We start from the raw sequence: 16,620 nt of genomic DNA, 5'->3' as shown, positions 1-16,620 counted from the left end.
TTATTTATAAAGCGCTGTAAATTTACACAGCGCTGTACATACAATCTTTTAGTTAGACGGTTCCCTGCCCTCAGGCTTACAATCGAAGAAGACACAACACAAAAGGAGAAGGGAGTGGTGGTGCCGAATGGGATCAGGTCCTGCAGTTCTTCTCCACCTCCGAGGCCTGGACCAAGGCAGATCGACTGGAGGAAGGACTTGGCTTCTTAATGGATGGTTAAAAGGAGGCTTCCTGGGTCAGAGAGGGGCTCGCCTCTGGGAATGCTTCTCTAAGCAATATAGTCTTTAACTCAGTTTTGAAACTGGGTAGAGAAGTGATGAAGTGTGTATGTGGGGAAAGAAGGTTCCAGGAGTAAGGGGCAGCAAGCGAGAAGGGACGGATTCGGGAGGGGGCAGTGGTAGTCCTACACTGTGACAGGAGACCTTGACTACCAGAATGGAGGGTGCATATAGGAATGTAAGGAGAAAGAACGTCAGATAAGTAAGGAGGGGCCAATCCATGGAGGGCTTTGAAAGTCAATAACAAAAGCTTGTACCGGATGCGGAAGGGGAGACAATGAAGGGAGGATAAGAGGAGAAACATGATCAAAGCGGCGAGCGGATGTGACAATACGGGCAGCTGAATACTGGACAGAGATTAAAGGATGGAGGTGTGAAAGAGGAAGCCCTGTCAGAAAGAGGTTACAATAATCTAGTCGCAAAACCACTAGGGCATGGACCAGAGTCTTGGCAGCAGAGGCTGAGAGGAATGGATGGATCTTGGCAATGTTGTGGAGAAAGAATCTGCAGGTCTTGGCGGTGGCCTGGATCTGGGGAATAAATGACAGAGAAGAGTCAAAAATGAAGCCAAGACTGCGGGCTTGATGACCCGGTTGAATAGAAGTGTCGTCGACAGAAACAGAAAAATAATAGTGAAGGGTGGGTTTAGGTGGAAAGACAAGAAGCTCAGTCTTAGACATGTTGAGCTTCAAGCGCCGAAGCGGCATCCACTGAGAGATGGCAGTCAGACAAGAAGAAACTTGCTGTTCAAGCCCCGTCGAACGGTCAGGGGTGGAGAGATACAGCTGAATGTCGTCGGCATACAGATGATAGGAGAAACCAAAAGAACTGATGAGTTTACCTAGGGACAGTGTGTATAGAGAGAACAGAAGGGGACCCAAGACAGAGCCCTGGGGAACTCCAAAAGATAGGGGAACAGAGGACGAAGTCTGACCACCCGTGTGACCACTGCAAAAGATCCAGTTTGAGACCACTTTAATGGCCTTGGTTTAATTGATAGGAATTCTGGGAACTGTAGTTTTGTGAGATATTTAGTCTTCTCTCAGAAGTTCTCTGTATTGTGGTGTCACAATAAACTACAATTCCCAAGATTCCCTAGCACTGAGCCAGGGCAGTTAAAATGGATTATTTCTGCAGTGTGTTTGGACCTTTGTTGGCTAGAAATGATAGGGCATGTTCCCCAAGAAATGGGCTGTGATTTTTATTGCTGTTCATATGAGCTTTGCTTATTTATTATATGCATTTTTTCATCTTTGCTGTAAACCATCCTGAGAGTACAGTTATAGGATGGCATACAAATAATATTTTATATAAGCAAGATCTCCTGTACCAGGCCTAACCCTGGTAACAGATGCCTTAAAATAATATGGGTTACTCCCATGTGCTCTACATCAAAGCTTCTTAAGACAACTGATCTGGCAAAATGGTAGTTCTCCCAACCTCTGTGTGAGAGGAGCTGGTAATATATTTGTGTTCAATGGCTAAAGTTGTTTCTTTCTTTCCTGAAAACGCTCCAGGGACCAGCAGCTAATGGATTGTGGACCAGTACTTTGAGCACTGCTCTGCACAACTGACTTTGGAAATTTGAACTGGTCCAAAAGGCAGCAGCTAAAACACTGGTAGGTGCTCATGTAAGGAAGCAAAAGCTGCTCCAGTTACAAGTTTGTTTGTGGGCACAGTTCAAAGTGTTTGTGATGTTCTTCCTTAAACAGCTGGGGTTCTGGATACCTTAGGGTGCCAGCTGTTTGAACCTGAAGACTGGAGTCAGAGGCCATTCACTGTGTCCCAGCTGTGGGGGAGGCATGACTGATGGGGACAGGAGAAAGAGCCTTCTCCGTGACTGCCTCTAAACTGTGGAATCCTTTCCCTGCCAGATTGGCATTCTCTTTCATGGCAGTTTGCTGTACATTGAAGACCTTCTTAATTAGGCAGGCAGTTGCCTTATGAACTGTTTTAATTCTTTTCATCTGCTTTATCTTTCTACTGTTAGTCAATAAATGTATTTTAATTTTTGTTACCTGTCCTCAGTAGGAGGGAGGCACCAGAAGGATAAGCTGCAAGTTCTTATATCACTAAATAATAAACAAATAATCTGAAATTAAGTGCAGTACCAAATTGAAGCTAAATCATTTTACTTCTACTACCATCACCACCATTACTATTACTACTATAATACAATTGCTTTGATTCATGTTCACAACATTTCACTTGTAGATATTAACCTTGTAAAATAAATCACTATTATTATCTGCATACTGACATGTGAAGCTCAGAGAAAATAGCTTGCCTGTTCATGGCAATGGCAAAAACCACTCTCTTAGCCCTTCATTATGTATAAAATAACAAGCATTGTAAGTAATCACCCAACAAGAAGTCTAAATTGGCTCCACTGGCAACAGCAAATCTCAAATAGCTCCAAATGTGTGAGTGTGTATGTGTGTGTGTGTGTGTAATATTTAATAATGCTCTTTAATAAAAGCCTCTTTGGTGCTAACATTGGTGTAATCCTCTGTGTAAAAACAGCCTCCCCTCTTTCAAACCTCATGGACTTTAGCCTCTAAAACTTGATGAAGCTAGTTCTTTAGAACTGAATCTGTGATGATCTCCTAAATTCATTACATCTCTTATTTTGTTACTTGGCATTCCATAATGCAAACAAGATTAATAAGAAAATAACATGTTCCTTTCCCCTTCTTCTGCAAATTAATGCTTCATATATGGCAGAGCTTGGGAAACTACTTTTTAAAAAGTGATTAGTTGCAGTGCCAAGCCCTCCTAAGTAGTTCATTTCCATGATAATTAGTTTTGTAAAAACAATTCCTTGCTTTTCCATTTCTAAAATGTAATGAATAACTTTTAATTCACTTTAAACCATTAATGCTATAAGCTGGGAGTCTATGCTACAAAGCACACTGTCTTCCTGTGTAGTTCATTCTTGAGTCAACACCCACGACTGAGCACAAGGATCAGTATCCATCAGTACATGAATTATTTGATATTCACTGACGTAGTTATAAAAGCCTATTTTATAACCGAAAAGTTACCATTACACCTCGAAAAGAGTGAAGTTATTCTTCAATAAGTCACAGTCATAATGTTTCTATAGTCATACCTTTGATACTGGACAAAGGAATTAATTAATCTGAAGATGCCAGCCACAGATGCTGGCGAAACATCAGGAATAAACTCTTCTAGAACATGGCCACAAAAAAACTATAATTACACATAACTAGTTATTCCCAAGCTCTGTAAATGTGGTACTTTGAAGGGATTTTTATGTCAAGAGAAAGTAACTCTTTACTACACAGGAGAAACTGGCTACCTATGGTAGCCCACATGTGTGGTAGGGGTATGAAAATGTGCCATCCTTCATTGCAATTGTCAGAATCCCACTAGCATCTATACTTTGTTCCAGTTATGTATCTAGTTCCAAGACCTACCATTTCTGGCATGGAAAATCATGAATATTATTTCATAATGTATTCATCCCCCCACCGCAAACATTTTCCCTACTGAGTAAAGTACGTATGTTAGCCTATTTCAAATATAGGCATACATCAGTTTAAAAAGCCTCTGAGAATGAAGCTTCTTTTTATCAAGGCTTTTGGGCACACATGGCTAGATGTGAGCTGCTTCTCTAACTCCTTTCCTCTGATGGAAGAGAAAAGTTTCACACTGGAAGCTGTATTCATGAATCATCTCTATATCTGAGGCAAGGGAACATATTCAGGGGTAGCCATGCTGGCCATACAGCAAAACAAAACAAAATCCACAAAGGAATGATGCCTTTATTGGCCAGCCAAAATATGCAAAACACATAATGCAGTCTTTCAAAGGCAGTTGTTGTTGTGTGCCTTCAAGTAATTTCTGACCTATGACAGAAATGACATAGGACCCCAATGTGAACTTATCACAGGGTATTCCTGGCAAGATTTGTTCAGAAGGGTTTTGCCTTTGCCTTCCTCTGAGGTTGAGTGTGACTTCTGAAGATCACCCAGTGTGTTTCCATGGCTGAGCAAGGTTTCAAACCCTCTTCTCCAGCGGTGTAGTCCAATATTCAAACCACTATCCCAGGCTGGCTCTCTCTAACACAGCAGGCAGGAGATTCCATTGCTAATAAAGTCTTATTGGAACTAAAGCATACATGTATTTTCAGAACTGAACAGATTAACTCTCACTGCAAGAGGGACACAGAGACAAGAAATGGTTGCAGGGAATTTCCAAAAGACCCTCCCAACTCAGTAGGGTATAGCTTAACACTTTGTGACCAGAAAACATGCAGGGGGAGCTGTATTTGGCCATTTAGTAAATTCAAATAAAAATCCACCAAACAATTTAGTGGCCTTTGTGATCAGGTTTTCAGTGACTCCACTCAAGTCCTTAAATGGAAGCCTAAGAAAACTGGATTCATTTAGATAGTTTAAGTGTGATGCAACATGAGAAAAGAAATGAAAGGGCAGACAACCCTGCATTTTGGAAGAAGTCTTTAAATGGTCTATAGGAAGTTCAAAATGTTTTTGTTTAGATACACAAGACATTCCTCATCTGATTGCTTCATTTCACACATGCAAATTATTACTTTTGAATAAAAAGTTTCCTGCCACATGTTGAACTTATCTTTTTTGTGGTGTAGGAACCTATTCCTACTCTTTCCATTTTAGGTTTGTTTCTGGTATCAAATTTTCTGTTAAAAGCGATTTCCAGGAGCACACCAACTCTGTTAGTGTGGCATATCTGTATCTGCATTTTTAGTCATTCATATTTTCAAATTTTTGCATAATTTTATTCATCTTTTTTCTTAGCTGAATTGCATTTCAAGGCTTGTAAATGTATGCCTTTCTGAGGTAAGATGTGCTTCATCCTGTTGGTAGCCTCAGGAGGTACAAAATCGGTATTTTCATAGGGAATTTGAAACCAATGGCTTTCTCTCCCATCCCTAGTGGTAGCTATGGAGATAATACAGTGACACCCTTTCATTTCCTATTTGCAGTTCATAAAACTGGGTAGTTCACTCACCATCTGTGTGCTAATTACATTTTGCAGGGGGGAAAAACTGTTTCATGTTTTTTACGAAGAGAGGGAAAGGTGTACAAACAAACTGTTTTGCACTCACAATATCCTCCTTTCCCATAAGAAAACATTCTTTTGTAACCTACCATTTTCCTGTGAACTCTCTAATTTTGCAGCTTGCAAACAGAAAATAAAAGAGCTGGTACCTTTTGTTAGGCAAATTGCTTGTTAAGGCCCAATGGCTGGTAAATGCTTTTGTAATGGAAGCTAATGGTTAGAAAACAGCTGGAGACTGGTCTCCAGTGATCTGAATGAGAGAGAGATTGGTCTAGAATTTCTGGAATGTAAAGCTGTCAGAGCTTGGAGAAAGTGTCACACCTCTTCCCCTCTCTGCACAGCAATGGAGCTGTGTTTCTATGTGCTCTCTGTGTGAAGTTCTGGAAAAAGTTCACAGGAGTAGATACGGAGCAGAGTTACCTGTGGGCTGGAATTTTCTCAGGGTGCTTCTACCTGGGGATGTAATGGGAGTTAGAATGTCTGCAGAGTGCAGGCTGCTGGTCTCCACCTCTAGTCTATGTCTGTATTTGTACATAAACTAAACATGCTGTGATTTTGATCTAAACTTAATTGCCCTGAAAGCAGAGGCACAGAATTCAGAGGGACTTTCTTAAGATGTGACTAAATAATTTAAAAATATTTTAGGGATGATTTTAGATTCTTTTTAAAGATCAGAAGAAGGATTTCAATTTGCTCTTAGCTTTTTTCCTCTGTGATTTCTGTGTATCCACTGGCAGGCCCTGGTGGGTTGGGAAGCAAATAAATAAATAAAAAATAAATTCCAATCAGTTTCAATAGGTCAGTTCCCAGTATGGCTTAAGTCCGGATCTAATCCCATGTCTCCAGTGGTCCCTGCTACAAATGAAACCAACTCCTTTATGAGCAAACATGAAGAGATGTGGATGACCACAATTCAAAGGATAGACAACTTGCCTGAAGTGCCACTGCTTATTTCAGTAGAATTCATTCCTCCTACCCCTGCCAAAACTGCTGCAGTAGACCAAAAACCAAAACTGTATTTTAACCTAAAAAGAGGAAACATGCGGACTATGTTTCTTACTTCAATTCAAAAAGTGTGTATTTGGTAGCTCAGTGGCAACTGTGTCAGTATGAGGGTTCTGGTGGATTCGGGGAGGGGGGAGGCAATGTAGTCCTTTCACAGCACCAATGCAAGTTCCCCACCTCTATACTATACGGTAAGAGCACAAAGAACACTTTTTCTGACAGGAGGCTGAAATGTGTTGGTGACTTACTAGACCTTTGCATGAGATTTTCCTAGAGCTGCTTCTGATATTGACTCCCTAGCCAGTGACAAAACAGAAATCAGATTTTAGGATTAAGAGCTCTACTACATATTATTTTGCCTGCTGTTGCAACCATCAAATGCATGCATGCTACAGCAGAAGGCAACACTATCTCCTATATAATGCTTCACACCAAGCTGCCCCTTCACCCTTCTCAGGAGATAGTGCAAAGGCCCTCTGGTTGTCATGTTAATATGGGGGGGGGGGGGGAAGAGTGAGATAGAGGAAATAACAAAAGAATAATCAGCATTTATTAAGAAAAAATGGCAGGCTAACAGAACACAGAAAAGACTTGGAACAGTTTTCATACAACTCACATTTATACACTTAGCCATAAACCTCAATATGTGAATCTAAGCAACGCAACACCTCTCAGCACAATCCACTCTACAGATTTGCTGGGAGCAGTTTTTCAGGAATTTAAGGAATTCACTCTCACCTACTTGGAAGAAGAAAGACAATATTCTATGTCTTTTTAAAAGCACTGCTTTGCAAGGATAAACATGGGACAATACCAAAGCAACAATTCCCCTGGGTTAGGACCCAGAAAATCAAAATGATCCTGAACAAATTATGACAGTTGAAGGGCATGCCCTCTTTTTTTCCTCATTGAACTAAAATCATCATTTGAAGTAGGTTGGCAAACCAATGTTAAAGTATGAACTGTAGCTGCTGAATTTTGATGTCATAGGAAACTGGTTATAGTATGTCCACAAAAAAGAGACAGAAGAAATCTGCAAACACAAAAAGTAAAAGGAGAAGAACACAAGGTAGTAATATTCCCATCTTCTAGATAAAACAATGTGATCCTACCTGGGTTTCTAGTTCTGTAACTTCTAAATTCAGCTTATTCAGGTGTTTATTCACAAATGTTATGAGGGTCTGAAAATAAAGAACATACTCAGCAACTTTTAGATCAGCACATTTTAATTTTTTTAAAAAATATGGTAATGGAACAAATGCAAACACTAAAGTTCAGAATATTCTTATTTATATCCTGTCAGCTGATTACAGACAGGAAAACCATTTCTAAGACCACGAGAAGAGAGCAAACAAAAAGTATACACTGCTGTGAAATGTTTATACTTTAAAATCTGTATGGTTACTGCAGGAGCAATATAATGAAGACCTTCAGAATACTTTTTAAAGCAAGGGTGAGAACTAGCCTCCTCATACTCTCTATGGTAGGAGTTGCACTCTGAAGAACACTAGGTTGAGGAAGTCATGCAGAAGTTGTATACTTTTGTATAAGGAGGCACTATACATAATAACAAATAATAAAACTTTTATTTATATACCGCTTTTCCTCCAGATCAAAGCGGTTTACATACAGTAAAACTATATAACACATGTCAGAACAATTACAAACATTTCAATAAGGAATAATTTTAAAAACAGTAATTAAAACAGTGAAAACGTGAAGCACAGAGGGGAAACAATCTACAGTGGACCCTTCTCTTACACGGGGGATCCGTTCCGGACTACCCTGCACAAGGGAAAAAGCACACATGCTCATGCCCCATTAAAAATAATGGGGTGCAAGCCTGCGGTGCGGCATGCGTACCATGAGCAAATGCATCATTGTTCCCCCCCGCACAACTTCCACATAGGCTGGAAGCTGTGTGTGGCACACCCGCATATGGTGTGGGCGCACTGTACAATGTGGTTGCAGCAACAAGAAAAAGAATACCCCAAACCTCCAGGGACAAAACTGCTTGATTCTTTTAATGAAATACAAGAGAGTTAATAGTAATAATAAATTTTATTTGTATATCGCTTTTCCACAGATCAAAGCGGTTTACAGCTGTAGTTCCTCTTATGCATCAAGTTACAAAGTGCAAACCATCCCACTAACTTCTCTGTATCCATTTTTATATTTTGAATAAATTCAAATTAGGCAGTGAAAAACATCTACTAGGCAATACCAAAAATAAAAGAGCTGAGCAATGTGGAATTCTTGCCAACTTCAATGTTTTCAAAAAAATACACCAAAATTCTAACCTTTTTTACAACATTAAGTTTGTCCGGAGCATGATCAAACAGTGTGTCAAATGCATCTCGTTCTGAAATACAGGTGATGACAACAAACTATTAGATAATGGAATGCTGAAGGATGAAAATTCCAGGATGGGAGCAGACTTGTCACCTGCACTTAATTGAGACTAGACTTCCCATGCCCAAATAATCTCCCATCTTTGTTTTACAAATTCACATTTCAATATAATCAAAAATTCCTTTCTCTCAGACTACAGTGTGCACATGAAGCAAGTTAGCATGAAAAAAAGAACATTGGAAGAGTGTAATATCATAGGTACAATCTAAACAGCCCTTTAAAAAAAGCATTTCAGTCAAATTATTTATTAAAAATTGTACTAGATATTCAAGACTGTTGCTGTGCTGTATGTACTTTGCTTTTAAAAACCATCTTCTAAAACATGTACTGAACATTCTCAGAAAAGCTGAAAGTTACACAATATGCCTTGGTTTTTTTTGTAAGTATTGATGTTCCATTGTTTACCTTAAGAAACTGAAATTTTCAGAGGGGTGATATATAAATAATGAGCAAGAATATCAGTAGTATATCAAGCTGTGTCTTAACAGTGTTCCCCCATGCCAGGTTCCACATTGCATAAAGGGCCTCCACAAATAAAAGGAATTTATCATATTCAGAAAACTACCCTCTAGATATAAATGTCAGTTCCTCTTTTTTTGCATATTTTTTCATATTCCTAATGGTGGAACAAGCTAAAGAAAATTATTAATCCAAATTTAGCTGGTACTAAATTCAACTGCAACAGAAAGGAAGAACACTTTAGAAGCCTATGGAAAAGGCTGGAAACAAATGAGACTTACCATGCCGTCCTGACAATGCCCTGTAGAAAAAAGAAATAATGCAGTTATATGTGTACACACACTTACAGTAATTTAATATAGTTCTTTCAGTGCAGAAAGCAAACTATATATATGGAGTAAATATTTACCTGGCCATATATATGGCTTCACATTTATCCTAACTGTAAAGTCCCCCAAAGGCTTTTCAATAAGATACTATAATCTCCACTGACTTCAATTAAACTGGATGCTTTTGCAATTTCTTTCTGCCTATTTAAATCCAATTTAAGCAAAAATAGGACAGATTCTGTAGATGGGCAGTGGAATCTAGGCCAGTCGTTAAATAGAAATACAAGGTAGGGCTAGGGAAAATCGGCAATGTTTTCACTCTTGACAAACTGCTGGTCTTGCAAAGGCCCATCTCTTCAACACAAATATCCTTCTGATAATGATGCTATGGCTTTGGAATATGGAACAGAACACCAGGAGTGTGGATGAAATTGTAAACAACTCAAAAAAGCAATGGAAAGCTGTGTGGTGGGCATAAACTGGATTCTCCCTGCCTCTGGTCCAAAATACACTACAGAAATAATCCAGTTTGAGACTGCTTTACCAGCCCTGTCTCAGTGCTAGGTAATCCTGAGAACTGTAGTTTATTGTGGCACCAGAGCTCTCTGACAGAGAAGGCTCAATGTTTCACAAAACCTCAGTCCCCAGAATTCCCTAGCATTGAGCTGGGGCAGTTAAAGTGGTCTCAAACTGGATTATTTCTGCATTGTGTTTTGGACCTCTGTTGATTACCAGTAGGCAATATTATGTATGATCACAAAAATCTGTATCACTCAAGGGTGGACCATGTCAATCAAATATTAATCTACAAGATACTTAAGCAGGGGAAAGGTGATGATTAAACATTTATACAGTGTGCCCACGCCATACATGTGTGCACTATATGTGAAATCTAGTTTACATGGGGAGAAAAACAATGGTGTGTGTGCCCACACCACTGCACCGCCACGTGCACGCACCTCATTGTTTCCAATGGGATGAGAGCAAACGCAGATTTTCCCTTACTGTATTTCAAAATCTATAATGGAAGAAAGGGATCAGTTACTTAGTCTCAGTTTGGGAACAAAGGCCCTGTACAGACTGGCAAAAAGCACTGGACTGTGGGTAGAGTCAGGGCTGAGCGTCCACACACTCAGTGCCCTCACACCACTGCCAGGTTGCCATTTTGGCATGCTAGGGTGACACATGGCACGTGCCATGACGACACACCTTCAGTGCTGCATTCAAACAGTGCAGCATCAAAGGGGCATCTTCATGCTGTCCAGTTGTGGCTATAACGCCCTTTAGAGGGCACAAAAAGGAGCTGGTTTTTCCAGCTTCTTTTTGCGCTCTCTACAGGCCGGATCACTGTTGGACAAAAAAAGGCCATGTCCCACCATACCTTTGCCCCAATCTGGATGTCATGCCCAGCCTGGAGGATGACTTGGAGGAGACAGAGCCTCTGGGACCTGAGCCTGCAATTGGGGAGCCTGTAGCAGAGTCTGTGGCCTTTCCAGAGGTTCAGCACCCAAGTCTGCCTGGTGCCGAGGCTGTGGACATAGAGGAAAATCAGGGGACTGTGCCTACCTTCAGGGAGCGTTGAACTGAAAGTGAAGACCTTTGAAGGTCACTGAGGTTTTATCAGAAACAATTTGGTAATCATACACACCTGAATGCCTGCTGCCTGCCTATTTAGGCAGCTGGAGCATGTGTGTCTGATTGCCAGTGATTATCTGATCTTCTTGGAGGAAAGACTATCTCTAGCCCCAATGGCTTTGTGGACCAAACCCTTGCTTCTTAAACTACTGACCTCTCTTGATTATCTGGAACACTTGACCTTGGGCTGTCTTATCGACCTGCCTATCTAATATCTATCTATCCAATATCTCAGAACGTTTAACGTAATCCTTTTTCTGATACTGCCTTTAAACTCAAAGACTGTGTTGTTTGTACTGACTCTGCTAGCTGGGGGTTTGTTTGTTTGGGAACTAGGCTGGCCTTATCAGCCATTTGGCTGCTTTCCCAAACTGTACAACCCCTTAGAGCCTTTGGCCCAATCTGCACAGCCCTTACAGCCTGTAAAGACTGGCCTTTAAGGCCTGCCTGGGAGAAGAGTCAGGGCATAGTGTCCACAACACCGCACCACATGGCGTGCGGAATCATGGCACTCCTCTGGTGCTGTATTTTGATGACTCAGCACCAAAGGAGTACCCTAAAGCCACAACACTGGCAGTTACAGCACCCTTTCTAGGGTGTAAAAAGGAACCACTTTTTGTAGTTCATCTTTGCACTGCAGAAAGGCCACATTGGGGTTGTGGTGTGTGGTTGCCACAGCTCCGATCTAGCGAAGATGGAGGTGGCTGCAGGCTGCCCCTTCAGGGTCAGTCTGCACTGCCCCTTAATTTTCTGGGATGCAGTTTAGTAAAATCTGCCATATATCTTGACTATAAGTTGACCTCATATATAAATCAAGGACAGATTTGGGGGCCAAAATTATGGATTTTGCCATAACCCATGGATAAGTCAAGGTAAAACTTGGAGGCTCCTTCAGTGTGTGTATGTGTGTGTACAGCAGGAGAGACTCTGAGGCTTTTTGCTTTAGCATTTCAACTTTAGTTTCAGCCTTCACCCAGATAGTGGCAGCCAGAGGGACTCTGTTTAACAGCAATTAATCACTCAGGACTCTTTCTCCTTGGCCCGAGAGAGAAATAAATTGTTCTGCTGACTGGGGAAATCTGAAAGAACTTCTGTCATATTACCATACCACTCTGTAAATAAGCCGACCTGGGATTTTGGAGTCAATTTTGAGGCATAAGTTTTTTAGACTTATAGACCAATATATACATTAAGTTTGCAACTTGGGAAACAGATGGACCTTAAGCATTCTTAGAGCAGGGCATAGACGGTCCTGCAAGAAAGAAGAGGAAATCACCCTTCTGGTTCCACAGAGAGAAGCCTTTTTGTTCATGAAGACATTTGCTGGATTTCAATCACTGTCAGAAAACCCCCTCCCTTCGAACCCCAGATAATAAAAATTAAATGTTGGCAATGCTTGAATTTTCATCAGTCTGTGGAGGTTTAGACATACTCAATATTGCCAGTGATTTCTTCTTGGATTTGCCTGGATTGGAGGATTCCTTCACGTTTCTGGAAAAAAAGGGAGGTTTTCCATTTATACTATTTATACTGTAATTTATAGTATTTATAACATACTATTCATTGTGTGTGTTTGTGTCAAATTCAAAGCTGTGCTCCATGATACTTCCTTTTCTCCCACTGCACCTCCTTCACAGGCCACTAAATCTGTTCCAGAGATTTCCCAACCTTCTAGATTGTATTTTGAGGGAGCATAGGCTGCAGGTGGAGTAACAGCTGGTTTCTTACCCACAAAAACAATATTGTGGTGATTCATCACACATAACTATCAGAGAAGCAAAACTAGTGTGTTTATTAATTCATTCATTTTATTAATTACTGGGGTGGTTTTGCTAAAAAGTCTCCCTCATGGGAGATCTGGGGTTACCAACACATGGATAATTGCATAAATCAGACCATAATGACATTTCTGGTACTGTTCTCCAAATATAGCAAATTACACTACTCAATAGGTAACTTGTTCTCATAGTTTGTCAGTACTAAAAAGAATCAGAAGATATTTCCCAGAAATGTTGCCTGAACAACCTTTCATGAATAAATAATTATGTATAAATAATTAGTAGTAGGAATATCTGAATTCCAACCAGCACAGGTGAAACAGTCCTACAATCATACAGTTACTACAGTTATCCACGGTTATTGATAGAGTTATCTATGGCTACATCCTTGGCTTTTTCCTATTACTCATATTTAAATATAAACTTGCACTTCTATTTTGGAGGGTGGATAGAAACCAGTTGGAGTTAGGCATATCTGTCAAGAAAATCAGTTCAGAGTTGTCATGGAATTCATTTTTAATCTGTAAAGGTTCCTAATGGAATGTAAAGAGCCTGGAAGTTAAATACTGGAGTTCAGCACATCTGTGCAAACATCCCAGAAACTTCCTTTATCAACACACCACCTAATACAAAATGATGTATGATATACACTTCGATCAAGGAGAGGAGTTTTATGTTTTGTATATCCAAGTAACATGATTTAATTTGTGTATAGTTCAAACAAGCTAAATCTTTCCGCCAGAGTCTCTAATACACGATTAGCTGAATAACACAGGAGCAGCAGGAGGAGGAGGTGATGATGATGATGGTGATGATGATATGGAGAGAGATGTGATATAAAATTCTGCATATGCATTCTGCATATGCATTACTGGAAGAATACAGAGTGACCAAAACTGCTACAACAAAGCAAAGCAAGCTTCAACAAGGATTGTTGTTATGTTATATGTGTTTTTAACCTTTATGCTGTTTGCACTTTGGTGCATTTTGTTAGCCGCCCTGATCGTTTGGAAGGGCGGGGTACAAATAAAAATTTTATTTATTATTATTTATTATTATTTATAAGGATTAAGATTACAGAGCATGACTGACAGGCATTCACCAAGTTTATGAAATACCTATATTTGCAATCAATTGCCCATATAACATTTATTAAACCTCTATTTAGTGAAAAAAAACTGATTACAGAGTATTCCACATAATGTACTGCATGCCCTACAGGAGGACCATTTGAAAAGACCACTATATTAATTCCAAAAACGATTTCTTGATTACTGTACGTTTGTACTACAAACTGAACTCAAATTTGACCATAGATTGTGGGTCCTTGTTATCCACTGGGATTTGGTTCCAGGACTCCCCGTGGATAACAAAATCCCTGGATGTTCAAGTCCCATTAAATGTAATGGTATAGAAAAATGGGGTCCCTTACATAAAATAGAAAATAAAGGCTTGCTATTTGGAATTTATAATGTTTATGAATATTTTCAATCTGTGGGAGCTTGAATCCATGGATAAAAAATTCTGTGGATAAGGAGGGCAGAGTGTATTACAGTTAAGCTGCTATGTCATTTAAAAATGAGAATAGTGTATTTTTTTGTCTAAGGAAGATGTGATCTTTTTGTCTTTTTCATACAGAGGAAATAGCAGCAAGATTCAATGCAAATATCTTAAACTGATTGGTTTTATACAGTGTTTAAGCTCCTAAAAATGCACAGAAATTTTAAAGAACTATTATTCATACCTGGACAACCACAACTTGAATAGATACATGATCTGGCAGTCTGATTGGGGCCCGAAAGTACTGTGACAACGCAACCAAAAGGTGTAGTATTGCAACTAGACTTTTTGCATGGACAGCTGAAATAGATTAAGAACTCACATTATGTAAAACAAACTAAAATAAATATTTATTTTCACATGCAGTGCCCCTTTCCCTAACTATGTGCAATATTTTATCCTTTGGCATCTTTGCCCACTAAAGATCACTGAAAAGGTATTTTCCTCTGTTTCTTTTTCCTATCATAAATCAGCTTATTCTGTGAAAACAACTGAATAAACTATATTCCTCAGATTAGATTTTTGTTGCATGCCTAGATTCCATTCGGTTGAAAGATGGAAATCTAAACTTGATTCAAAAGGCAGATTTTATTATGCAGCTGGATTAAGTGCTGTCTATGCACTCCCTGTGCCGTTCCTTTATCCTCACTATTCCAGTGTCGATTTATGAACTATGAGAAGGATATTTCTGTATTCATAACATGCACTTAATTCATTTTTAAGTGTCACAATGTCTGCAGGAAGATGAATGAGCCTATTTAGCCTGTACCCTTAAGCAATAACTTACTAAACTGAATGACTCAAACATTCCTCATGAACTTGTTAAGAGTTCTTGTTATTGTAGCTTATTCACAGCAGGTTTCTTATGTATAGTTAATATGAATGAGACTGCAAGGTATATATAAAAAAGATTACTGTAGGAAATTTTTAATCCATGACCAAACTCCTAGCATCAAAGAAAATAATTTTCAACTATATTTTAGCAGTAGCTTTCTTATTACTGCTTCCTGTACACTGGATTATTATGTTTCTAACCTATTCAGTTTCATAGATGTTACTGAAAACATTTCAACAACTATTGTTGGAGTACATTGTGTGGCTGTGTTGGTCTGGAACAAGGGATCTTGTAACACCTTACAGGCTAACTGTGAGAAAGTTGTAGCATAATTTTTGTAAACCAAGGCCCTTTACAGACCACCCAAAAAGGGCGGTCTGCCAGCGCCTCCGCTTGCTCCGTGAGGGAGCTGCAGCTTCCATACCACGAGGCTCCCTCGTGGAGCAAAAAGAAGCCGCTAAAAGTGGCTTCTTTTTGCGCCACGGAAATGACGCCACAAGGCGCCAATGGTGCACTCATGGCGCCATTCCTGCCACATGACATGTGGATGCTAGGCATCCGCGACATCAAAATGGCAGCACCCGTGTAGAACGGGCACCGCCATTTTGTACACGCTCAGCACGTACTAGGGTTAGGGGCATCCGGAAAGGATGCCCCTTTCTAACCCTAGTATGTGCCGAGCACATATTAGGGTGCCCGTCTGTAACGGGCCCAAGTCTACAAAAGCCTATGCTACAACTTCTTTCACACCGTTAGTCTCAAAGGTTCTACAAGATCCCTTTGCATACTGTTGTTCTTATTGTTGTGGTGGTGGCTGCTGCTAACATTTTGAACTTTTAAGCTGCCTACATATTGTTGAACAACCCAAATAAGAGAGGAGTCAATGAAATACCTCAATTTTTTTAAGAGTGGAGGAAAATTCCTTGTATCCATTACAAAAAAGAAATGTATGATGGTAAGTTCAGCATCCTTAGTTCTTACATATTTTTGTGCAGAAATTCCTCTCTGAATCTGCCACACAATGTACTCCAGTAGAAAAAACTTTATAAGCTTTTTATGGAAGGGGTGGGGTTCAACAATCCCTCATTTGCATAAAAAGGACTGTGACCAACACAACATTTCACTTACCAAGGTTGGATGTTTCAAACCTATTAATTTTTTAAAAAATGTAAGCTGCTCTAATAGCCTTTTGGCTGAAGAGTGGGGTATACATAATAATAATAATAATAATAATAATAATAATAATAATAATAATAATAAT

General features: G+C 39.7%; 1 protein-coding gene across 2 annotated transcripts in view; it reads right to left on the bottom strand.

The window, feature by feature from the left end:
* Window positions 1-16,620, bottom strand: part of PARVA (parvin alpha) — a 117,792-nt gene that overhangs the window by 17,872 nt on the left and 83,300 nt on the right. For both annotated transcript variants that reach the window (XM_042452824.1, XM_042452834.1), the window contains exons 6-10: window positions 14,709-14,824; window positions 12,619-12,677; window positions 9,504-9,523; window positions 8,652-8,713; window positions 7,464-7,532 (exon numbers count right to left, since the gene is read on the bottom strand). In XM_042452824.1, coding sequence (XP_042308758.1) covers window positions 7,464-7,532; window positions 8,652-8,713; window positions 9,504-9,523; window positions 12,619-12,677; window positions 14,709-14,824 — 326 coding nt within the window. The remainder of the gene's footprint in view (window positions 1-7,463; window positions 7,533-8,651; window positions 8,714-9,503; window positions 9,524-12,618; window positions 12,678-14,708; window positions 14,825-16,620) is intronic.

The sequence above is a fragment of the Sceloporus undulatus genome, chromosome 1 (assembly GCF_019175285.1).
Source record: "Sceloporus undulatus isolate JIND9_A2432 ecotype Alabama chromosome 1, SceUnd_v1.1, whole genome shotgun sequence".
Lineage (NCBI taxonomy): Eukaryota > Metazoa > Chordata > Lepidosauria > Squamata > Phrynosomatidae > Sceloporus > Sceloporus undulatus.
The sequence above is the reverse complement of the archived record's forward strand: the minus strand, read 5'-3'. Positions and strand labels throughout refer to the sequence as shown.